Source organism: Trachypithecus francoisi, unplaced genomic scaffold (assembly GCF_009764315.1).
Source record: "Trachypithecus francoisi isolate TF-2019V2 unplaced genomic scaffold, Tfra_2.0 Lachesis_group20, whole genome shotgun sequence".
NCBI lineage: Eukaryota > Metazoa > Chordata > Mammalia > Primates > Cercopithecidae > Trachypithecus > Trachypithecus francoisi.
The window spans coordinates 6,494,977-6,520,134 of NW_022681466.1; the positions used below are offsets into that span (position 1 = coordinate 6,494,977).

Consider the following 25,158-nt stretch of genomic DNA (forward strand, 5'->3'; position numbering starts at 1 on the left):
AGGGAGTATTTACTTATTTAATTGAGGGCTAGAATGGTTCAGTTTTATCAGCAACAAAGGCAAATCACAACTTTTTCCTTGCCACGTGTGCTACCCTATACCCTACACTCTGTGCCTCACTTAATATACAGAAAATACTTGGAAATTCACAATACTATGGCCCAATTTTTCTGCTAGTATACTTGCATATTAACATGGGACCTACAGAAACTTTTGGAATAAGGTGATATTTATAAAACTGTTATTCTTTGTTTCACATCAGTATCAAGTCTGTCAGAAACACCAAGTAGCTTTATTTCCTTTTTGAAATGTTACTTCTAAGCAGGCCTATTTATGTGTTTTTTCTAAGCCTCAATTTTCTATTTAATATTTCTCAGAATAAAGAAAACAGCTCATTTTAAACAAGAAGTTTATTTAAACAACAAGACGCTTGACTTGAAGGGAAAACTATCTAAGATTCTTTTTTGTTTTAGAGTAATTTATCCCTACTTAAAGACAGATTGCCCTACATGTAACAGCTACGTACAAAAAAGTTATAAAATTGTCCTTGGTTTTACAATGATAAATGAAAAACATTAAAATTCTCCAATTGAACAAGGTATGCAAGGATTTTTATGTTGTGTGTTTTTGTTAAAACAGTGAGAGCAAAATAACTTACTGGAATATAAAGATAAGAGCTGAATGAGCATGCCACTAATGGAGAAAGGGGGTATTTTCACAGAATCAGTATTTTTCCCCATCCCGTCTCCACTTGATGTCAATTAAAACATACCATTGGCTGTTTAGTTTAAAAAAAAAAAAATGCAATATGCTTGTGCACATATACCAGTTACTTTATGTACAATAAAGGAATGGGGAAGGGGGAAATGAAAGAATAGAGAAAACTATACGGTAGTAGTCAGGATGTGGTGGAACCAAATTGCAGTTTTCTAATTGAGAATGTAATCTTGGTCTTTAAAGAACAGAGTTCTGGAGTAAAGAAGCAGGTTCCCTTTTCAGTAGACACCTCCCGTCTGCTGTTGGAACACATCAATTGTATCTTCATCCTCCATTTCCAACTAGCATAAAAGAAAAAACAAATGTAAGAGCACTGATTAAGTTCTGAAAATTAATGATTTTCGGGTTTAAGTATGCTGAAAACATGTACATGTTCCACTGAGTTCCAAGTTTATTATAGATGTCTCATAGCTTAATGTATCAACACGCTTGGTTTAAGTAATTTTTTACTTGGCTTCCTTTTTTATGACTATTAGATAAAACTTAACTTTGTGTGTGTTTTTTTCTTTCTTTTTTTTTTTGGAGACAAGATTTCTGTCACCCAGGCTGGAGGGCAGTGGCGTGATCTCAGCTCACTGCAACCTCCATCCCTCAGGTTCAAGCAATACTCCTGCCTCAGTCTCCCGAGTAGCTGAGATTACAGGCATCCACCACTATGCCCAGCTAATTTTTTTTGTATTTTTAGTAGAGATGGGGTTTCATCATGTTGGCCAGGCTGGTCTCAAACTCCTGAGCTCAAGTGATCTGCCTGCCTTCGCCTCCCAAAGTGCTGGGATTACAGGCGTGAGCCATGGCGCCCAGCCAAAACTTAGTTTTTGAGTAAAAAGCAGAATATTAGCCAGGTGCGGTGGCTCATGCCTGTAATCCCAGTACTATTAGAGGCCAACATTGGAGGACTGCTTGAGCCCAGGAGACCTAGACCAGCCTGGGCAACGCAGAGAGACAGTATCTCTACAAAAAAAAGTAAAAAAAAAAAAATTAGCCAGCCACAGTGACACATGTCCATACTCCCAGCTATTCAGGAAGCCAAGGTGGGAGGATCAATTGAGCCCATAAGATAAGGCTGCAGTGAACCGTGACCACACCAGCTCACTCCAGCCTGAGTGACAAAGCGAAAGACCCTATATCAAAAAAAGAGAAAAAAAGGCAGGGGCCAGGCACAATGGCTCACTCCTATAATCTGAACACTTTGGGAGGCTGAGGCGGGCGGATCACCTGAGGTCAGGAGTTCAAGACCAGCCTGGCCAACCTGGTAAAACCCCATCCCTACTAAAAATATTTTTAAAATTAGCCGGGCATGGTGGCATGTGCCTGTAATCCCAGCTATTTGGGAGGCTGAGGCAGGAGAATCGCTTGAACCCAGCAAGCAGAGGTTGTTGTGAGCCAATATCGTGCCACTGGACTCCAACCTGGGTGACAGAGCGAGACTTGGTCTCAAAAAAAAAAAAAAGAGAGAGCCTGGGTGTGGTGGCTCACACCTGTAATCCCAACACTTTGGGAGGCTGAGGCAGGCAGATCACTTGAGGTCAGGAGTTCGAGACCAGCCTGGCCAAAATGGTGAAACTCAGTCCCTACTAAAAATACAAAAAAAAAGAAAAAAGAAAAAATAGCTGGGCATGGTGCCGCATGCCTGTAATCCCAGCTATTTGGGAGGCTGAGGCAGGAGAATCACTTGAACCCAGGAGGTTGAAGTTGCAGTGAGCCAAGATCATGCCATTGTATGTGACGAGAGAGAAACTCTGCCTCAAAAAAAATTAAATAAAAGCTGAATATGTGTGTGTCGAGGGTCCACAGAAGGGTGATATGTTTAAAGAATCTCACTGCACTGTTCAGCAAAGACTGAAAATAAATCTCAATAAAAACCCAAATTAGGCCGGGCGCCAGGGCTCATGCCTGTAATCCCAAAACTCTGGGAGGCCAAGGTGGGCGGATCACCAGATCAACAGGTCAAACCCATCTGGCCAACATGGTGAAACTCCGTTTCTGTCACAAATACAAAAATCAGCTGGCCGTGGTGGCGCACGCCTGTAGTCCCAGCTACTCAGAAGGCTGAGGCAGGAGAATCAGTCGAACCCATGAGGTGGAGGTTACAGTGAGCCACGATTGCCCCACTGCACTCCAGCCTGGCAACAGAGCAAGACTCGGTCTCAAAAAAAAAAAAAAAAAAAAACCCAGGACAGGCACAGTGGCTCACGCCTGTAATCCCAACACTTTGGGACGCCGAGGCAGGTGGATCACGAGGTCAGGCATTCAAGACCAGCCTGGCTAACATTGTGAAACCCCATCTCTACTAAAAATACAAAAAATTAGCTGTGCATGGTGGCAAGCGTCTGTAATCCCAGCCACTCGGGAGGCCAAGGCAGGAAAATCGCTTGAACCTTGGAGGCAGAGGTTGCAGTGAGCTGAGATTGTGCCACTGCACTCCAGCCTGGGTGACAGTGGGAGACTCTGTGTCAAAAAAAAAAAAACCCAAACTAATAAAACATAGTATGCTCAGATATTAAATACCATATAGCCGTTAAAAAAAAAGTAGATTTTCATGTACAGAAATGAAAATATATTTAAGATACAGTAGATACAGTGTTAGGCTAAAAACACAATTTTAAAACTAGGCAGCAGCCAACTCTGGGTGCACTGACTATATATAAGTTAGCCATGCTCTGTAAGGAGCAGTTAAAAAAAAAAAAGTACACCCCAAGGAGCAAAGCAGCTTAATATGACTACATTTGTGTTTTTTTTCTTGTGATGGAGCTTCACTGTTGTTGCCCAGGGTGGACTGCAATGGCGTGATCTCGGCTCACTGCAACCTCTGCTTCCCGGGTCAAGCAATTCTCCTGCCTCAGCCTCCCAAGTACTTGGGATTACAGGCATGCGCCACCATGCCCAGCTATTTTGTATTGACTCCGTCAATACAAAAAAATAAATAAATAAAATAAAAACAAAATTAGCCAGGCATTGTGGTGGGCGCCTGTAAATCCCAGCTAATCGGGAGGCTGAGGCAGGATAATCGCTTGAACTCAGGAAGCGGAGGTTGCAGTGAGCTGCGATCATGCCACTGCACTCCAGTCTGGGAGACAGAGCAAGACTGTCTTGAAAAATAAAAAAAATTTTTAAAGTTGGGGAGGCGGGGGCAGGCAGGAGGCCTGCTAAGATGTTTTAATTTATCACAATCCTGTTATCAAAAAATATTGGGAGAACAATTCTAAAACGAATCAATTCCAAATTCTTCAAAATGAAGTAAAATGAATTGCAAAGTCAACCTGAAGATTTTTAAATGCCTCAAGGTCACGGATCCAAACAAATAACTCCTTGTTTAATATTTGTAACTAGTACAGCAGATAATCCCGTTTTAGTGGTGGGTAAGGAGGGCTTAAAGAGAGGAAATACATTCTAATAACTGAGAGTATAGCACAATAGATACTTTTTACTACTTCTTTTTTTTTTTTTGAGACAGTCTAGCTCTGTCGCCCAGGCTGGAGTGCAGTGGTGCGATCTCGGCTCACTGCAAGCTCCGCCTTCCGGGTTCACGCCATTCTCCTGCCTCAGTCTCCCCAGCAGCTGGGACTACAGGTGCACACCACCACACCCGGCTAATTTTTGTATTTTTAGTAGAGATGGGGTTTCACCAGGGTGGTCTCGATCTCCCGACATCCGCCCACCTTGGCCTCCCAAAGTGCTGAGATTACAGGCATAAGCCACTGCGCCTGGCGTATTTCTTTTTTTTTTTTTTTTTGAGGCAGAGTCTCGCTCTGTCGCCCAGACTGGAGTGCAGTGGCGCAATCTCGGCTCACTGCAAGCTCCGCCTCCCGGTTCACGCCATTCTCCTGCCTCAGCCTCCCGAGTAGCTGGGACTACAGGCGCCCGCCACCTCGCCCGGCTAGTTTTTTGTATTTTTAGTAGAGACGGGGTTTCACCATGTTAGCCAGGATGGTCTCGATCTCCTGACCTCGTGATCCGCCCGTCTCGGCCTCCCAAAGTGCTGGGATTACAGGCGGCGTATTTCTTTTAAAACCAAATAAGCCTGTCATCTATCTACTAAAACAAAATTATCCAAATGTGAAGTTTTACAGTGAAACTTCAAATGCCTTTGAAAAATGAAGTTCCTGTTCCAGCCTCATTTATCAACAGAATTTAGCTCCTCCTTGTGGCTATATACCATAATTGCGTCCGTTTTTTTTTTTTTTTTTTTTTTTGAGATGGGAGTTTCACTCTCACCAGGCTAGAGTGAAGTGGCATGACCTCCGTTCACTGCAACCTCGGCCTGTCTACTCCCTGACACCTCCTCCCCACCCCCAGATTCTCCTGGCTCAGCCTCCCAAGTAGCTGGGATGGGATTACAGGTGAGCACCACCATGCCTGGCTAATTTTTGTATTTTTAGTAGAGATGGGGTAGTTTCGCCACGTTGGCCAGGCTGGTCTTGAATTCCTGACCTCAGGTATCAACCTGCCTCTGCCTCCCAAAGTGCTAGGATTACAGTGGTGAGCCACTGTGCCCGGCCTTTTAATTTTTTTTTCTTTTTCTTTTGAGACAGGGGCTGTTACCCAGGCTGGAGTGCAGTGGCACGATCTCTGTGCTTCAACCTCTGCCTCCCGGGTTCAAGTGATTCTCCCGCCTCAGCCTCCTGAGTAGATGGGACTACAGGCATGCACCACCATGCCTGGCTAAAATATATATATATTTTTTGAGATGGAATTTCACTCTTGTTGCCCAGGCTGGAATGCAATGGCGCAATCTTCAGCTCATCACAACCTCTGCCTCCTGGGTTCAAGCGATTCTCCTGCCTCAGCCTCCTGAGCAGCTGGGATTACAGGCCACCACATCCAGCTAATTTTGTATTTTTAGTAGCGACAGCGTTTTTCTCCATGTTGGTCAAGGTGATCTTGAACTCCCAACCTCAGGTGATCCACCCGCCTCGGCCTCCCAAAGTGCTGGGACCACAGGTGTGAGCCACTGTGCCCGGCAATGCCTGGCTAATTTTTGTATTGCTTGGCAGACATAGGGTTTCACCATATTGTCCAGGCTGGTCTCAAACTCCTGACCTCAAGCGATCTGCCTGCCTCAGCTTCCCAAAGTGCTAGGATTATAGGTGTGAGCCAGTGCACCCAGCCCATAATTCCTTTTTAGAGACTGTTACCAGTTGAAATTTCTTCAAACTATTCTTCTTTTCAGTACAACTCATGGGCTTTTCCAATTTTCAAAGATTATCAACAAAACTACAATCCGGATGTGCTGCTTCATGCCACATTTATCACTTTCTAGTTTTTACTGGGTGATAAAGTTGAAATTCAAAAGTACATGGGATCCAATTTAAATTTCTACTATCACAACATTTAAAAATATTTTTCAAAAACCGTAAGTCTTCTATTTTCAAGACAGAGTCTTGGTCTATCACCCAGGCTAAAGTGCCGTAGTATGATCATAACTCACTGCAGCCTGAAACTCCTGGACTCAAGCACCCCTTCCACTAAACTTCCCAAGTAGCTGAGACTACAGACACATGCTACCATGCCCAGCTCTTTTGTATTTTTTCCCTGTAGAGACTGGGTCTTGCTATGTTGCCCAGGCTGGTCTTAAACTCCTGGCCTCAAGCAACCCTCCTGCTTGTGTCAGTTTCCTAAAGTGCTAGGATTACAGGTGTGAGCCACCAAGTCAGGACAAGACTGGAAGTTCTTTTTTTTTTTTGAGAGAGGGCTTCACTTTGTTACCCAGACTGGTGTGCAGTGGCGCCATCTTGGTTCACTGCAGCCTCCACTTCCTGGGCTCAAGCAATCCTTCTACCTCAACCTAAGAAGTAGCTGGTACTACAGGCACGTACTACCACTCCCTGGCAAATTTTTTATTTTTTTGTAAAGACAGAGTTTTGCCATGTTGCCCAAGCTGGTCTTGAAATCCTGGACTCAAGCGCTCCGCCCACCTTGGTCTCACAGTGCTGGCATTACAAGCACTTTGTAATCTTGACAATGGCTCTCGTGAGCCATCTTGCTAGGTCAGAACTGGAAATCTTTAATGGAACTTTGAGAGGGTAAAAAGAAACAAAGAGCTTCTGCCACAGAAGACAATCCAGCTACAGAAAGTGACAGAACAAAATGAAGTAGTATGTAAAGAGAGTTCAAGGATCAGAGAGCATCACGTTTTGTAGTAAGGGTTTGGAAAATATATCATCAGGGGCTCTCCCTGTCAAACAAAGCTATGGAACGTGGCAATTAGGGCCATTAGTTCCCTTTCATTCATGAAGACATGTAAAAGACAGTTTCTTTTTTCTTTTTTTTTTTTTGAGACAGAGTCTCACTGTCGTCCCGGCTGGAGTGCAGTGGCGTGAACTTGGCTCACTGCAAGCTCCACCTCCCAGGTTCACGCCATTCTCCTGACTTAGCCTCCCCAGCAGCTGGGACTATAGTGGCAAGCCCCCACACTCGGCTCATTTTTTGTATTTTTAGTAGAGACGGGGTTTCACCATGTTAGCCAGGATGGTCTTGATCTCCTGACCTCGTGATCTGCCCGCCTCGGCCTCCCAAAGTGCTGGGATTACAGGCGTGAGCCACCGTGCCCGGCTGAGAATTTCAATTCAGCATGTATAACTAAAATGGTGAGGATTTGGCTGGGTGCGGTGGCTCACACCTGTAATCCCAACACTCTGGGAGGCCGAGGCAGGTGGATCACTTGTGGTCAGGAGTTCAAGACCAGCCTGGCCAACATGGTGAAACCCTATCCCTACCAAAACTACAAAAATTAGCTGGGTGAGGTGATGCATGCCTGTAATCCCAGCTACTCTGGGAGGCTGAGGCAGGAGAAAGGCTTAAGCACAGGAGGCGACAGCTGCAGTGACCCGAGATCGTGCCACTGCACTCCAGCCTGAGTGATGGAGATTCTGTCACAAAAAAAAAAAGCAAACAAAAAACAAACACAAACCACTGGTGGGGCTGGGAACATTGATTTGTGTCTATAATCCCATCACTTTGGGAGGCCAAGGATGCGGTGAGCTATAATGAGGCCACTACACTTCAACCCAGGCAACAGAGGCCCTATCCCTAAAAAAAAATTAAAATTAAAAATAAATGAATAAAAACCATTGGCATTTCCTGAGCCTATTCCTATTTTCCTTTCTGTTCCCCTTTGGTCATACTTCCCAAAGCTCTGAACTCTACAAGAACTATACTCCAGTGTCTCAACGTTCAAATTCATAAACATAGCTGTTCAAAAAATTACAAATGGTAATTTTTCTAATTAGGAGAGATTTTTTTACCTGTGCAGGTGTGTCTGTTTCATTGATTGGTTGCCCGTCGAATCGGAATCTGATCTGCCTCATTGACAATCCCTGAACGAGAGAATTTAAAAGCAATAAACGGCATTAAGAGAAACAGAATTCTATTTAGATAAAAGTACATGCATATTTAGCCATGACTATATTAAAGAAATAGCTAAATAAACAATCGCCAACATGTTAACATACCCTATAAATAAAAAGATTTGGGGTAATTCTTATCTTTTTTTTTTTTTTGAGACAGAGCGTTGCTCTGTTGTCAAGGCTGAAGTGCAGTGGCATTATCTCGGCTCAAGGCAACCTCCACCTCCTGGTTCAAGCGATTCTCCTGCCTTAGTCTCCCAAGAGTAGCTGGGACTACAGGCCCCTGCTACAACAACCAGCTAATTTTTGTAGTTTTAGTAGAGACTGGGTTTCACCACGTTGGCCAGGCTGGTCTTGAACTCCTAACCTCAGGTGATCCGTCCGCCTCGGCCTCCTGATTAGATGGGACTAGGCACGTGCCACCACGACTGGCTAGTTTTCGTATTTTTTAGTAGAGACAGGGTTTTGCCACGTTGGCCAGGCTGGTCTCTAACTCCTGACCTTAGGTGATCTGACCACCTCAGCCTCCCAAAGTGCTGGGATTACAGGCATAAGCCGCCTGTTTGTTGTTGTTGTTTTTTTATTTTTTATTTTTTGGAGACAGAGTCTCGCTCAGTCGCCCAGGCTGGAGTGCAGTGGCACGATCTCGGCTCACTGCAAGCTCCGCCTCCCGGGTTCACGTCATTCTCCTGCCTCAGCCTCCCGAGTAGCCTCCCTAGAGGCGCCCACCGCCACGCCCAGCTAATTTTTTGCATTTTTAGTAAAGACAGGGTTTCACCATGGTAGCCAGGATGGTCTGGATCTCCTGACCACGTGATCCGCCCGCCTCGGCCTCCCAAAGTGCTGGGATTACAGGTGTGAGCCACGGCGCCCAGCCTGTTTGTTTGTTTGTTTTTGAGGCGGAGTCTCGCTCTGTCGCCCGGACTGGAGTGCAGTGGCCGGATCTCAGCTCACTGCAAGCTCCACCTCCCGGGTTTACGCCATTCTCCTGCCTCAGCCTCCTGAGTAGCTGGGACTACAGGCGCCCGCCACCTCACCCGGCTAGTTTTTGTATTTTTAGTAGAGACGGAGTTTCACCATGTTAGCCAGGATGGTCTCGATCTCCTGACCTCGTGATCCGCCGGTCTCGGCCTCCCAAAGTGCTGGGATTACAGGCTTGAGCCACCATGCCCGGCCTGTTTGTTTTTTAAGACAGAGTTTTGCTCTGTCGCCCAGGCTGGAGTGCAGTGGTACGATCTTGGCTCACTGCAACCTCTGCCTCCCGGGTTCAAGCGATTCTCCTGCTTAGCCTCCCGAGTAGCTGGGACTACAGGTGCCCGCCACCACGCCCAGCTAACCATGCCTAGCTAATTTTTGTGTTTTTAGTAGAGATGGGGGTTTCACCATTTTGGCCAGGCTGGTCTCGAACTCCTGACCCCAAGTGATCCACTCACCTCAACCTCCCAAAATGCTGGGATTACAGGTGTGAGCCACTGCGCCTGGCCAGTAAGTCATTCTTTTAAAAAGCTTTACTGCTTTTCAGACACAGCTACTATATTAAATAGAACATACCTTGAGACAAATATGCATTTAAATGAGTTAGACACTGAAATGAATTTTTTTTTTTTTTTGAGACAAGTCTCACTCTGTCACCCAGGCTGGAGTGCAAGTAGCGCAATCTCAGCTCAATGCAACATCCACCACCGGAGTTCAAGCAACTTTCTTGCCTCAGCCTCCTGAGTAGCTGGGACTATGGGCTCATGCCACCATGCTGGGCTAATTTTTTTGTATTTTAGTAGAGATATGGTTTCACCATGTTAGCCAGGATGGTCTCAATCTCCTGACCTCGTGATCCCCCCACCCAGCCACTGACAGGAAATTTAAAGAAAAAAAATGCCCATTTAAAGACTTTCCAGTCAGAGCTCACGGGCTCACGGTGTAATTCCAATGCTTCAGGAGGCCAAGGCGGATCATCTGAGGTAAGGAGTTCAAGACCAGCCTGGCCAACGTGGTGAACCCCGCCTCTATTAAAAATACAAAAATTAGCTGGGCGTGGTGGCGCGCACCTGTAATCCCAGCTATTCGGGAGGCTGAGGCAGGAGGATCACTTGAACCTGGGAGGCGGTGTTTGCAGTGAACTGAGAACGTGCCATAGCACTCCAGCCTGGGCGACAGACCAGACTCTGTCTCAATAACAACAACAAAATCGACCTAAAATTCCACAACCTATACCCTTGAACAATCTGGAATAGCTTTAAAAAAGCACCTGCTTTTTAATTTCCTTTAACACTTACCCAAATCTGTGATCACTTATCGTCCTACTAAAAAACACTCTTCAGGAAGTATAGGAACCTAGACTGTTTTACTTACACAGTCTATCCCTTGCACATAGTAGGTGCTGTTCATTAAGTATCAGTGAAATAAAAGGGATGAAAAACAGTATATAACCATAATCTACTTAAAAACTCATGCCTGTAATCCCAATACCTTGGGAAACTGAGCTAGAAGATCACCTGAGGTCAGGAGTTAAGAGACCAGCCTGTCCAACATGGTGAAACCCTGTCTTTACTAAAAATACAAAAATTGACTGAACACGATGACACACGTCTGTAGTCCCAGCTACTCCAGCCAGAGGTTGAGGGGGGAAAATTGCATGAACCTGGGAGGTGGAGGTTGCAGTGAGCTGAGATTGTGCCATTGCCTGGGTGACAGAGTGAGACTGTCTGGGGAAAAAAAAATTAAATAAATAAATAAATAAAAATACAAAAAATTAGCTGGGCAAGGTGGCAGGTGCTGTAATCCCAGTTATTCAAGAGGCTGAGGCAAGAGAATCACTTGAACCCAGGAGGCAGAGGTTGCAGTGAGCTGAGATCATGCCACTGCTCGCCAACCTGGGCAACAGAGCAAGACTCCATCTCAAAAAAAATTTAAAAATTTGCATGGTGGCCAGGTGCAGTGGCTCATGCCTGTAATCCCAACATTTTGGGAGGCCAAGGCAGGTGGATCACCTGAGGTCAGGAGTTTGAGACCAGCCAACCTGATCAACATGGTGAAGCCCCGTCTCTACCAAAAATACAAAATTAGCCAGGCGTGGTGGCGCATGCCTGTAACCCCAGCCACTTATGAGGCTGAGGCAGGAGAATCACTTGAACCTGGGAGGCAGAGGTTCCAGTAAGCCTAGATTGCTCCATTGCATTCTAGTCTCAGCAACAAGAGGGAAACTGCATCTTAATCCCAGCATGGGATTACATTGGGAGGCCGAGGCGGCGAGGTGGGTGGATTACCTGAGCTCAGGAGTTCGAGACCAGCCTGGCCAACATGGTAAAACCCCATTTCTACTAAAAATACAAAAATTAGCCAAGCGTGGTGGTAGGTAGGTTCCTATAATCCCACCTACTCAGGAGGCTGAGGCAGGAGAATTGCTTGAACTCGAAGGTGGAAGTTGCAGTGAGCTGAGATTATGTTACTGCACTCCAGCCTAGGGACAGAGAGAGACTCAGTCTCAAAAAAAAAAAAAAAAAAAATAGTTCCAGCTACCTAGGAGCCTGAGGTGGGAGGATTGCTTGAGCCTGGGAGGCAGAGGATGCAGTGAGCCATGATCATAAATAATCCTGCCACTACACTTCACCATGGGCAACAAGGCAAAACAGTATCTTTAAAAAAAAAAAAAAAAAAAAAGGCAAAATTTTGCAATTGAAGAAAAGTTAAATAAGATATGCATAAGAATAGTGTTCAAGGCCGGCACCAGTGGCTCACGCCTATAATCCCAGCACTTTGGGGAGGCTGAGGCAGGCAGATCACGAGGTCAAGAGATCCGAGATCATCCTGGCGAATATTGTGAAACCCCGTCTCTATGAAAAATACAAAAAGTAGCTGGGCGTGGTGGCGCACACCTGTAGTCCCAGCTACTCAGGAGGCTGAGGCAGGAGAATTGCTTGAACCGGGGAGGCAGAGATTGCAGTGAGCTGAGATCGCACCACTGTACTCCAGCCTGGGCGACAGTGTGAGACTCTGTCTCAAAAAAAAAGGAAAAAAAGAAAAGAATACTGTTAAAAACCACCAAAGTGAAGCATGATTCTGTTTGTGGTTTTGAGATAGGCTCTCACTCTGTCACCCATACCGGAGTACAGTGATGAGATCACAGCTCACTGCAGCCTAGACCTGCCAAGCTCTAACAATCCTCCCACCTCTGTCACTGAAATAGCCTGGACTACAGGTGTGTGCCACCACACCCAGCTAATTTTTTTTTAAGAGATGAGGTCTGGGCCAGGCACGGTGGCTCATGCCTGTAATCCCAGCACTTTGGGAGGCTGAGGCGGTTGGATCACAAGGTCAGCAGTTTGAGACCAGCCTGACCAACATGGTGAAACCCCATCTCCACTAAAAACATACAAAAAAATAGCTGGGCATGGTGGTGGGCGCCTGTAATCCCAGCAATTTGGGAGGCTGAGGCAGAAGAATCGCTTGAAACTGGAAGGCGGAGGTTGCAGTGAGCTGAGATTGCGCCACTGCACTCTAGCCTGGGCAGTAAGAGCAAAACTCCATCTCAAAACAACAACAAAAAAAGAGATGAGGTCTTACTATGCTGTCCAGACTGGTCTTCCAGCCTTGGCCTCCCAAAGTGCTGGATTACCATGCCTAGCCTATGATTTTCCATTCTGTATGCAGTTTCGCTACAGAAGTTCTCCAAAAGGATTACCATTTAAAATTCCCCTGTATCCTGAAGGGGCACTAGTGTTCAAATATAGAAGATACCAGTGGATAAATTATTTAGCACAATTCGTAAGTTCATGTAGGGTAATTTCAGCAAAACTATTCAAATAAGAGTATATGGCATATGGCTGGGCACAGTGGCTCACGCCTGTAATCTCAGCATTTTGGGAGGCCGAAGTAGGTGGATCACCTGAGGTCAGGAGTTCAAGACCAGTCTGACCAGTATGGTAAAACCCCATCTCGCTGAAAATACAAAAATTAGCTGGGCGTGGTGGCCTGCGCTCATAGTCCCCGCTACTCGGGAGGCTGAGACAGGAGAATTGCTTGGTCCCGGGAGGCAGAGGTTGCAGTGAGTCAAGATTGCACCACTGGCCGGGCGCAGTGGCTCACGCCTATAATCCCAGCACTTTGGGAGACTGAGGCGGGTGGATTGCTTGAGATCAGCCTGGCCACCATGGCAAAATACCATTTCTACAAACAAAACAAAAAAATTAGATCTTGGCTCACGGCAGCCTCCACCTCCCAGGTTCAAGGGATTCTCAGCTTCAGCCTCCGGAGTAGGTGGGACTATGGGCGTGTACCATCACGCCCAGCTAATTTTTTTGTATTGTTTGTAGAAATGGTATTTTTCCATGGTGGCCAGGCTGATCTCAAGCGATCCACCCGCCTCAGTCTCCCAAAGTGCTGGGATTACAGATGTGAGCCACTGCATCAGGCCTAAAAGAAGTTTTTTATCTTCACTGATCTTTCAAGTATCAACTCAAACACAATTTCCCAACTTACATAGGTTTAAGCCTTATTCTACTTTGAACCTATTTAGAACAATCTAAAGGGGCCAGGCACAGTGGCCCACGCCTGTAATCCCCGCACTTTGAGAGGCCGGTCAGGAGTTGAGGTTAGGTCTACCAAAAATACAAAATTAGCTGGACATGGTGGCGCACGCCTGAAATCCCAGCTACTCAGGAGGCTGAGGCATAAGAATAGCTTCAACTTGGCCAGGCGCGGTGGCTCAAGCCTGTAATCCCAGCACTTTGGGAGGCCAAGACGGGCGGATTACGAGGTCAGGAGATCAAGACCATTCTGGCTAACATGGTGAAACCCCGTCTCTACTAAAAAAAAATACAAAAACCTAGCCGGACGTGGTGGCAGGCGCCTGTAGTCCCAGCTACTCGGGAGGCTGAGGCAGGAGAAGGGCATAAACCCGGGAGGCGGAGCTTGCAGTGAGCTGAGATCTGGCCACTGCAGTCCAGCCTGGGCGACAGAGCGAGACTCTGTCTCAAAAAAAAAGAATAGCTTCAACTCAGGAGGCAGAGGTTGCAGTGAGCAGAGATTGAACCACTGCACTCCAGCTTGGACAACAGAACAAGACTCCGTCAAAAAAAACCCCACGATTTACAAGGTAGATAAGTTCTAGCTTAAAAAAATACAGCGAGACTCCCATCTCAAAAAACAAACAAACAAACAAAAAAAAAACCAGACTTCTTGGTCTGGCGCCGTGGCTCATGCTTGTAATCCCAGCACTTTGGAAGGCCAAGGCGGGCGGATCACCTGAGATCAAGAGTTTGAGACCAGTCTAGCCAATATGATGAAACCCCATCTCTACCAAAAATACTAAAAAAAATTGGCCAGGCATGGTGGCGGGCATCTGTAATCCAGCTACTCAGGAGGCTGAGGCAGGAAAATCACTTGAACCCGGGAAGTGGAGGTTGCAGTGAGCTGAGCTCACGCCACTGTACTTCAGCTTGGGCAACAAGAATGAAACTCCGTCTCAAAAAAATAATAATAATAATAAAAGACTGATAAGTAATTTTACCAAGTTCACTCTTACTTTCTTATAAACATAAAATTACATTTCCTTGGTTAAAAAAAAAAAACTATTGTAAATATAATTTCATGGATTTCTGGCACAGGACTGGAACCACATGTAATACTAACCAAATCATCCTAAGGGTTTTCATGAGCAATCACTATACCAAGTGCACGATAAAACTGACATGCCAAGTATAAGTGCATATTCATCCCATCAAAAAGTCACTGTAATATTATGCCAGGCTAGTTTTTGTTCCCATGAAAATAAGATTTTTAAAAATAGTTTTATTCAGTGGAAGTACACATATGAATTCCTCACCTGTCGTTCACAATAGGCTTTCATTAGTTTACTAAGTGGTGTATGCCTCTTAATCTTAAACTGCACCACAGAACCATCCTGCCCCGCCACCTTCAAATTAATATGATCGTTGTTCTCAGTCTTGACGCCTTCCTGTTAAAAGAAAAATAAAAGTATAATTTGGGAAATGTGATCAACACATACTTTTATAAAGCAGCAGCAGCCCTAAGTTGCTTCAAAAATCAACAGGTTTCTCATACGGTATGCTAATACGGCTGTTTTCAGCTGCTGAAATCAATGTGAAAGAGGAGAAATCCTGCAGCAACAGTATTAGATAGCTGTCAGATACAGAAAAGCCCACATGCAATACTATCAGTAACAACAATACATGTTTAAAGTTGGGTCCTATTCAGTGTATTGAACGTTCTCTTGAAGCTAAACTTTCTAAAATGGCATATATCACTCCCAAAATATACATCTTACCCCCCAAAAAAGTTAAAAATAAGAGTCTCTTTTCTAAGCACTTTAAGTACAACTGCAAGAAACAAAACAATAAATCTACAGCCTGCCATTCAAAACTCATTACCGCTGTCGTTAAAAAGTTACCAAACTCAGTTTAATAACCTAAATCCAATCTCCATTATAGTAAACACACACACACACACAAATCGAAGAATATCCCGATTCCCTCCAGAACAGCGGTAATACTCAGGACCACAGTTACGTTCTCCTCTATTAGCAGCTTCATTTTTATCTTCGGTTAAGAGCACTTATTCTCCCCTCCCCTTTGTTGTCATGGATCAAACACACAGTTTTATCCCAAGTGTTTCTTGTAGATTTCGACCCAACCTAAAGTTGTCCAAAATCGAGTGTAGAAGGCATTCTGTAGCCCTAAAACGCTCCAGAAAGTAAAGGCGCGAGAGGCGGGAGGTGTCACCAAACTAAAAGCAGTAAGTCCCGTGTGCCCCGATGATGGGTGTCCCCCAGTCCTCCCGGGAAGTCTTCGGGTGCCTCAAAAGCCGCATTCAAAAGTTAAGGCGCACAAAGTCTCTCTGCTCGTACCTGTGCCTCCAACTTCATGAAACCACATGGTCTTCGCGGATTAGGGGTTCCTTGGCACCCAGGGAAAAGCCGCTGCCCCTCCCCCCTCAGGCCCCTGAGGCCATTAAAGTGGGAAATACTCCACGGGAATCCCCCTACCCCCAGGCCCAGTACGGCGGCCAGCGGGCATCCAGGTTCCTGCTCATCAGCAGCCCATTGATTCGCCCCGAACCCTCGCCCCGCCGCCGCCGCCGCCGCCCCGGGCAGGAGTCCCCAGATGCCCGCGGTTCCTAACCCTGAGAGGTGAAGCCCGAGCCCAGGGGACTCCCCGCCGCCTCTGAGACTGCAACATCCGACGCGGGGTCGGCGCAGGGTGGAGACCCCGCGCGCCCTAACGCCCCTCCTCACGCGCGCCGGTCGGCTGGGCCAAGAATCCCCGTTCGGGGCTGGTGGGCCCGCGGGCGTCCGCGATCTGCCCGCCCAACTCGCGCCCCGCGCGCACTCGGAGGCCGCCGGGGGCGGGAGAGAGCGGCGGGGCCTCCTCCGGCGCGGGAGGGAGGAAGAGAGGGAGGGAGGAAAATGGCGCGGAGCGCCGGGGCCTGAGCCGCGGCCGGCCCTGTGGGGGGCCCGGGAAGGCGCTGGGAGCCAGCGGCGGGCTCTGGCCGGACCCCGGCCCGCGCCCTGACCCCGACCGCCCGGCGAGGCGAAGGGGCCGGCGCCGAGCTCACCTTGGGCTTTTCGTCGGCCATGGCGAGCGCCGGAGTCTCCTCAGCTGCCGCTTCACAAAAGAGGTACCAGGTCCGCACCAAACGAGCACACAAGCAGCACCAGGAGCGGCAGAAGAAGGAGGCGGCAGCGGTGGACGAGGCAGAGGGTGCGCGCACGTCGTGCGCTCCCTCCCCCCACCCTGCGTGCGCGAGCACGAGCCGCCGGGGCCTCCCATTGGCTGGCGCCTCGCGGGAGCGCGCAACGCTTACATAACCACCCCCATCCCCCCCGCCCCGCGCCACCGCGTCCTGGGCCAGGCGCCCGCTCAGCCGGCGGGAAGAAGCGCGGACACGCGCACCCTGGCCGCCGCGGGGGCGCGCCTGGCTCTGGGCGGGGCTGTATTGTCCTCCTTCGTGGTGGAGCATAATCAAAATGGCTTCCAGCTGGTCCTCGGTGGGAACGATGAGGCTCGAGGCTTTAGACGTAAGCCATAGGCCGGGGAAGGCTGACTGAGTAGAGGAAGAAGGAGATTCCTAAATCAAAGCCCCAGCATGAGGTTCTGGAAAAATCTCTCTCTTTCAGTGGACCAGCAGCCCTCCCATGGTTACTTCCTCTCAGTCAGTCTTAACCTGCTTCCCACCAGACTCTTGCCTCAAATGCAGTGTCTTCTTGTTTTTATTTTTCTTTTGAGACGGAGTCTCGCTCTGTTACCCAGGCTGGAGTGCAGTGGCACGATCTCGGCTCACTGCAACCTCTGCCTCCCGGGTTCAAGCGATTCTCCTACCTCAGCCTCCCGAGTAGCTGGTACTACAGGCGCCCGCCACAACACCCGGCTAATTTTTTGTATTTTTCGTAGGGACAAGGTTTCCCCGTGTTAGCCAGGATGGTCTCGGTCTCCTGACCTCGTGATCCGCCGGCCTCGGCCTCCCAAAGTACTGGGATTACAGGCGTGAGCCACCATACCCGGCCTGCAGTGTCTTCTTCTGTCCTGCTGGTAACCCTAGACTTTGACTAGCTACGGGAAAATGTTCGTGTATTCATTCAACGAATTCCTTACTCATTGCCTATCTTCCAAGAGGAAACAGTATCCTTAAGTGAGAACTACCCAACAATCAAGCTTCCAGCCAATTTAATCATTTCCTCCTTGCATCCAGTTAAAACATAGACATGCATCCCTCCTGTCTGAAGAACAATCCAGTGTGTGCACTGGATTCCATCTCGCTCCTCCCCCTGGGCTTTATTATTTCCTTTTGTCCCTGAATTTTCTTCCTCTCCTCTGTTAGTATAGAAAAAAAAAAAAAAAGAAGCTCTCAATTCTATTAAGTTACCATCCTATCTCTCTCCATTCTTGGCCAAACAGCTTGAAAAAATGTCCCTGCCAGCTGTCTTCAACCCCTCCCCTCCCACTCACTCCTCAACCCACTGCAATCTGGTGCTGTCCCCAAAGTTCCACTAAAACTGCTCTCCACAAGGTCACCTCAGACTTCTTTGCTGAATCCAGTATGCTTCTCAGTTTGTCGCTCTTTCTCTTGAACTTTGCAGGAGGTAGATTTTCCTCTCATCTCTAGCCTGTCCTTTGTTCTTTCTGCAATTTTTTTTCTTACTCACTCCTTCCCTTAACTGTTCTTTAGGGTTTTCTTCAAGATCCTTTTATCACTCAATTCCCTCTCCGAGGATGATTTCACCCGCTTTCGCTGCCATCGCTTTGCTAATGATCCTCAAATCTGTTATTTCTAGTCCATATCTTTCTTTTGAGTTTCCAGTTGATTTCTGAACATCTCCACTTGGATGTCCCAGAGGCACCTCAAACCCAGCAACTCTCAACTAAAACTCCTCACTTTACCTTCCACGTGGGTTCTTCCTCCTGACCTACCACTCTTAAACTGAGTGACACACCACGACAACAGCTGCGCTAAGCTGGAAAGGCCAGTGACATTCCTGACTTCTTCTCCTTCACACTCTCCTCATCCAATCAATCACCAAGTCTTGTCTATTCCACCTTCTTACCAAATCTGCTTTTTTCAGCCTCTGGATGGAGCTGCATTTGTTGGCCTTCTGTAGGTCCTCTTTGGGTAGGAAGAGGCTCAAGACCTTAGATATGTGATAAGCCAAAGTAGGAAGACTAACTCTATCTAGTTCAGATCAACACTCAAAAGATACTGCAATATCAGCTGGGCACGGTGACTCACACCTGTAACCCCAACACTCAACACTTTGTGAGGCTGAGACGGGCAGATCACCTGAGGTCAGAAGTTTGAGACCAGACTGGCCAACATGGTGAAACCCTGTGTCTCTACTAAAAATACAAAAATTAGCTGGGCCTGGTGGCAGGTGCCTGTAATCCCAGCTACTCTGGAGGCTGAGGCAGGAGAATCTCTTGAACCCAGGAAGTAGAGGTTGCAGTGAGTTGAGATCACACCACTCAGTGCACTCCAGCCTGGGCAACAGAGCAAGACTTGGTCTCAAAAAAAAAACAAAAACAAAAAAACACAAAGATACTGCAATATGGAAATACCCTCCTAACTCATCTGTTTTTGTTGTTGTTGCTTGTTTGTGTTGTTTTAGACGGAGTCTCACTCTATCGCCCAGGCTGGAGTGAAGTGGCACGATCTCGGCTCGCTGCAACTTCTGCCTCTTGGGTTCAAGCTATTCTCCTGCCTCAGCCTCCCAAATAGCTGGGACTACAGGCATGTGCCACCACACAAGGCTAATTTTTTGTATTTTTAGTAGAGATGGGGTTTCACTGTGTTAGCCAGGATAGTCTTGATCTCCTGACCTCGTGATCCGCCTGTCTCAGCCTCCCAAAGTGCTGAAATTACAGGCATGAGCCACCACGCCTGGCTGTTTGTTTGTCTATTTTGAGACAGAATGTTGCTCTTGTGGCCCAGGCTGGAGTGCAATGGCAAGATCTCGGCTCACTGCAAACTCTGCCTCCTGGGTTCAAGAGATTATCCTGCTTCTGCCTCCTGAGTAGCTAGGATTACAGGCATGCCATGCACCACCATGCCTGGCTAATTTTGTATATTTAGTAGAGACGGGGTTTCTCCGTGTTGGTCAGGCTAGTCTCGAACTCCCAACCTCGGGTAATCTGCCCACCTTGGCCTCCCAAAGTGCTGAGATTACAGGCATGAGCCACTGCGCCTGGCCTAACCCATCTGTTTTAAAGTACCTCCATTATGCCTGGATATTTAAGTGAGTCAGAATCATCTAAAGGGCTGGTTTAAATACAAATTTTGGGGCCCCTTGGAAGGTTGGCTCTGGAATTTACCTTATTTATTTATTCTTTTTCTTTTTTAAGAAAGGTCTGCTTTCCACCCAGGATAGAGTGCAGTGCCGCAATCATAGCTCACTGCAGCCTCGAACTCCTGGGCTTAAGCCATCCTCTTGCCTCAGCCTCCAAGTAGCTAGGACTACAGATGTGCACCTCCACACCCACCTAATTTATTTTTATTTTTTATAGAAATAGCATCTCCTGGCCAGGTGTGGTGGCTCATGCCTGTAATCCCAGCAAGAATCACTTGAACCCAGGAGGCAGAGGTTGCAGTGAGCCAAGATCACGCCACCGCACTCCAGCCTGGGCGACAAGAGCGAAACTACATCTTCAAAAAAATAATGGAAGAAATGGCGTCTCCTGGGCTCAAGTGATCCTCCAGATTCAGCCTCCCAAAACGCTGGGATTACAGGCATGAGCCACTGTACCCTGCCAAATCTGCCTTTTTTTTTTTTTGGAGGGTCTCACTCTGTTGCCCAGGTTAGAGTGAATTGGCGTGATCTCAACTCACTGCAACCTCTGCCTCTTGGGCTCAAGGGATCCTCCTGCCTCAGCCTCCCAAGTAGCTGGAACTACAGGTGCATGCCACCACACCAGGCTAGTTTTTTTTTTAATTTTTTTGTACAGATGAGGCTCTCACTATGTTCCTCAGACTGGTCTCAAACCCCTGAGCTCAAGAGATCCTCCCACCTCAGCTTCCCAAAGTGATAGGATCATAGGTGGGAGCCACTATGCCCAGCCCTGGTATTTCTTAAACACATTAAAGTTTGAGGCCGGGCACAGTAGCTCATGCCTGTAGTCCCAGCACTTTGGGAGGCTGAGGTGAGGGGACCACCTGAGCTCAGGAGTTCAAGACCAGCCTGGGCAACATGGTGAAACCTTGTCTCTACTAAAAATACAAAAATTAGCCGGGTGTAGCTGGCATACCCAGCTACTTCAGAGGCTGAGGCTGGAGAATTGCTTGAAACCAGGTGGCAGAGGTTGCCGTGAGCCGAGATTGCGCCATTGCACTCCAGTCTGGGTGACAGTGTGACTCTGTCTCAAAGAAAAAAAAAAAGGAATAAATAATAACGTTTGAGAAACACAAGCCATTATAAAATAAATATAAACCAAAAACGTCGGGCACTGTGGCTCACACCTGGAATCCCAGCCCTTTAGGAGACCAAGGCAGGCAGATCATCTGAGGTCAGGAGTTCAAGACCAGCCTGGCCAAAACATGTTGAAATCCCATCTCTACTAAAAATATAAAAATTAGCTGGGCATAGTGGCAGGCGTCTGTAATTCCAGCTACTCGGGAGGCTGAGGCAGGGGAATCACTTGAACCCGGGAGGCAGAGGTTGCAGTGAGCAGAGATGGCACCGCTGAACTCCAGCCTGGGTGACAACACAGTGAGACTCTGTCTTAGAATAAGTAAGTAAGTAAGTACATAAATAAATAAAATACAAAAATTAGCTGGGCATCGTGGCAGCCACCTGTAGTCCCAGTTACTCAGGAGGCTGAGGCAGGAGAATTGCTTGAAACCAGGGGGCAGAGGTTGCCGTGAGCTGAGATTGCACCATTGCACTCCAGCCTGGGCGACAGTGCAGACTCTGTCTCAAAAAAATAAAATAAATAAAAATAAAAAATAAATCAAAAGAAGTTTCTGACACTCCCTGGTTCCTCACTAATCATCTGCTTCATAGGATAAGACCTGCGTGCCCTTTGAGAACTAATCCAAACCAACCACTCTAGCCTTGTGTCTCATCTTGAAGCCTCTGTTTTGGTCATATTCAATTACTTGGGGTTCCTAAATGTTCCCTCTCAACTTCAAGCTTTTGTACATTGTAGGCATTCGAGGATTCACTGAATGGATGAATGAATGAATGAATTGAAACTATCAGCTGGATGCAGTGGCTCATGTCTGTAATTCCAGCACTTTGAGAGGACAAGATGAGAGGATTGCTTCAGCCCAGGAGATTATGAATGCAATAAGCTGTGATTGTGCCTCTGCACTCCAGCCTGGGTGACAGAGCGAGAACCTACCTCAAAAAACAACAACAATAAAAACCTATCACTAGGCCAGGTGCGATGGCTCACGCCTGTAATCCCAGCACTTTGGGAGGGCGAGGCAGGTGGATCACCTGAGGCCAGGAGTTCCAAGACCAGCCTGGCGAATAGGCGAAACCCTGTCTCTACTGAAAATACAAAAATTAACGAAGCATGGTGGTGCATGCCTGTATTCCAGCTACTTGGGAGGCTGAGACAGGAGAATCGCTTGAACTCGGGAGGTGGAGGTTGCAGTGAGCCGAGTGTGTGCCACTGCACTCCAGCATAGGTGACAGAGGAAGACCCTGTCTCAAAACAAAAACAAACAAACAAAAACTATTACTACGTGTAAGATCCTATGACACTGGAAATACCAATAAGGGGAGACCAAATCTCTGACTCATACAGCTTATGATTGGCGGAGGAGGAAATACACAAGAAGTGAAAGAGAAAGAGAACCAACTCAGGCACTAAGTGGGACATTACTAATGTTAGCTCATTTTCCGCTTACACAAACTATTCCAAGCAGGTGTAGTAGTTAGTTGCTACTCACTCTCAAAGGGGTTAAGTAATCTGTTATCACACAGCTAGAAAGTAGTGTTAACTGAGCTCCTACTATGTGCTAGGGAAAAGACAAAGAGATACTGGCTGGGCATGGTGGCTCATACCTGTAATCCCAGCACTTTGGGAGGGCGAGGCAGGTGGATCACCTGAGGCCAGGAGTTCCAAGACCAGCCTGGCGAATAGGCGAAACCCTGTCTCTACTGAAAATACAAAAATTAACGAAGCATGGTGGTGCATGCCTGTAATTCCAGCTACTTGGGAGGCTGAGACAGGAGAATCGCTTGAACTCGGGAGGTGGAGGTTGCAGTGAGCCGAGTGTGTGCCACTGCACTCCAGCATAGGTGACAGAGGAAGACCCTGTCTCAAAACAAAAACAAACAAACAAAAACTATTACTACGTGTAAGATCCTATGACACTGGAAATACCAATAAGGGGAGACCAAATCTCTGACTCATACAGCTTATGATTGGCGGAGGAGGAAATACACAAGAAGTGAAAGAGAAAGAGAACCAACTCAGGCACTAAGTGGGACATTACTAATGTTAGCTCATTTTCCGCTTACACAAACTATTCCAAGCAGGTGTAGTAGTTAGTTGCTACTCACTCTCAAAGGGGTTAAGTAATCTGTTATCACACAGCTAGAAAGTAGTGTTAACTGAGCTCCTACTATGTGCTAGGGAAAAGACAAAGAGATACTGGCTGGGCATGGTGGCTCATACCTGTAATCCCAGCACTTTGGGAGCCGAGATGGGCCGATCACCTGAGGTCAGGAGTTCAAGACCAGCCTGGCCAACATGGTGAAACCCTGTCTCTACTAAAAATACAAAAAAATTAGCTGGCGTGGCGGGCGCCTGTAATCCCAGTACTCGGGAGGCTGAGGCAGGAGAATCACTTGAACCCGGGAGGCAGAGGTTGCTATGAGCCAAGATTGTGCCACTGCACTCCAGCCTGGGCAACAGAATGACATTCCATCTCAAAATAATAATAATAATAATAATAATAATAGTAATAATGCACGTTCAAGGCCGGGCTCAGTGACACACTTCTGTAATCCCAGCACTTTGGGAGGCTGAGGCGGGTGGATCACCTGAGGTCAGGAGTTCGAGACCAACCTGGCTAACATGGTGAAACCCCATCTCTAATAAAAATACAAAAATTATCCGGGCGCGGTGGTGCACACCTATAATCCCATCTATTCAGGAGGCTAAGGCAGGAGAATCACTTGAACCCGGGAGGCAGAGGTTGCAGGGAGCTGAGATCATGCCATTGCACTCCTGCCTGGGCAACAAGAGCGAAACTTCATCTAAAAAAAAAAAGGGCCAGGCACAGTGGCTCATGCCTGTAATCCCAGAACTTTGGGAGGCCGAGGCATGTGGATCACCTGAGGTCAGGAGTTCAAGACTAACCTTGTCAACACGGTAAAACCCTGTTTCTACTAAATATATAAAAATTAGCTGGGCGTGGTGGTGAGCGCCTGTGATCCCAGCTACTCGGGAGGCTGAGGCAGGAGAATCACTTGAACTTGGGAGGCAGAGGTTGCAGTGAGCCGAGATCACGCCACTGCACAGCCTGGGCAACAAGAGCAAAACTTCATCTCAAAAAAAAAACAAAAGAAACATGCTCAAATATCTGAGCAATACATATTCCAAGGGCACATTGAAATTCTGGGAGCTGGTCCTAGGGAATGTACTGAAATTATATCCTGAGAATCCTTTGGCAATTTCCAGGAAAAAATTGTGAAGAGATAGAAATTTCCACCGGGCGCAGTGGCTCACGCCTGTAATCCCAGCAGTTTGGGAGGCTGAGGTGGGCAGATCACGAGGTCAGGAGATCGAGACCATCCGGGCTAACACGGTGAAACCCCGTCTCTATTAAAATACAAAAAAATTAGCCGAGCATGGTGGTGGGCGCTTGTAGTCCCGGCTACTGGGGAGGCTGAGGCAGGAAAATGGCATGAACCCAGGAGGTGGAGCTTGCAGTGAGCCGATCGCACCACTGCACTCCAGCCTGGGCAACAGAGCGGACTCCGTCGCAAAAAAAAAAAAAGAAAAGAAAAAAGATATAAATTTCCTATTAATATTCTCCCTCCATCTTTTTTTTTTTTTTTTTTTTTTTGAGATGGGGTCTTGCTCTGTCGCCAGGCTGGAGTGCAGTGGCGTGATCTCGCCTCACTGCAACCTCCACCTCCCGAGTTCAAGCGATTCTCCTGGCTCAGCCTCCTGAGTAGCTGAGACCACAGGTGCGTGCCACCACGCTCAGCTAATTTTTTATTTTTAGTAGAGGTGGGGTTTCACCATGTTGGCCAGGATGGTCTTGATCTCTTGACCCTGTGATTGCCCACCTCAGTCACCCAAAGTGCTGGGATTATAGGCGTTAGCCACTGCACCTCTCCCTCCATCATTTTTACAGGGGTGGGAGGAAAGGGATAGCTGTGCACTGGAAAAGGATGCTTTAGAGAAAGAAAGTGGGTCTGGGCATGGTGTCTCACCCATAGAATCCCAGCACTTTGGCATGCCTGGCAGGCCGAGTTGGGTGGTTCGAGGCCAGCCTAGGCATCATGGTGAAACCTCGTCTCTATCAAAAATACAGGGCCGGGCGCGGTGGCTCAAGCCTGTAATCCCAGCAC

General features: G+C 47.4%; 1 protein-coding gene across 1 annotated transcript; it reads right to left on the reverse strand.

Moving 5' to 3' along the window:
• Nucleotides 1-392: 392 nt before the first annotated feature.
• On the reverse strand, nucleotides 393-16,878 carry SUMO2 (small ubiquitin like modifier 2). The gene is made up of 4 exons (XM_033182134.1): nucleotides 16,692-16,878; nucleotides 14,944-15,075; nucleotides 8,022-8,093; nucleotides 393-1,058 (listed from the first exon to the last, which is right to left on the reverse strand). Exons 1-4 carry the CDS (start codon nucleotides 16,710-16,712, stop codon nucleotides 996-998), a joined length of 288 nt encoding a protein of 95 aa, XP_033038025.1. The 5' UTR covers nucleotides 16,713-16,878; the 3' UTR covers nucleotides 393-995.
• Nucleotides 16,879-25,158: the final 8,280 nt, after the last annotated feature.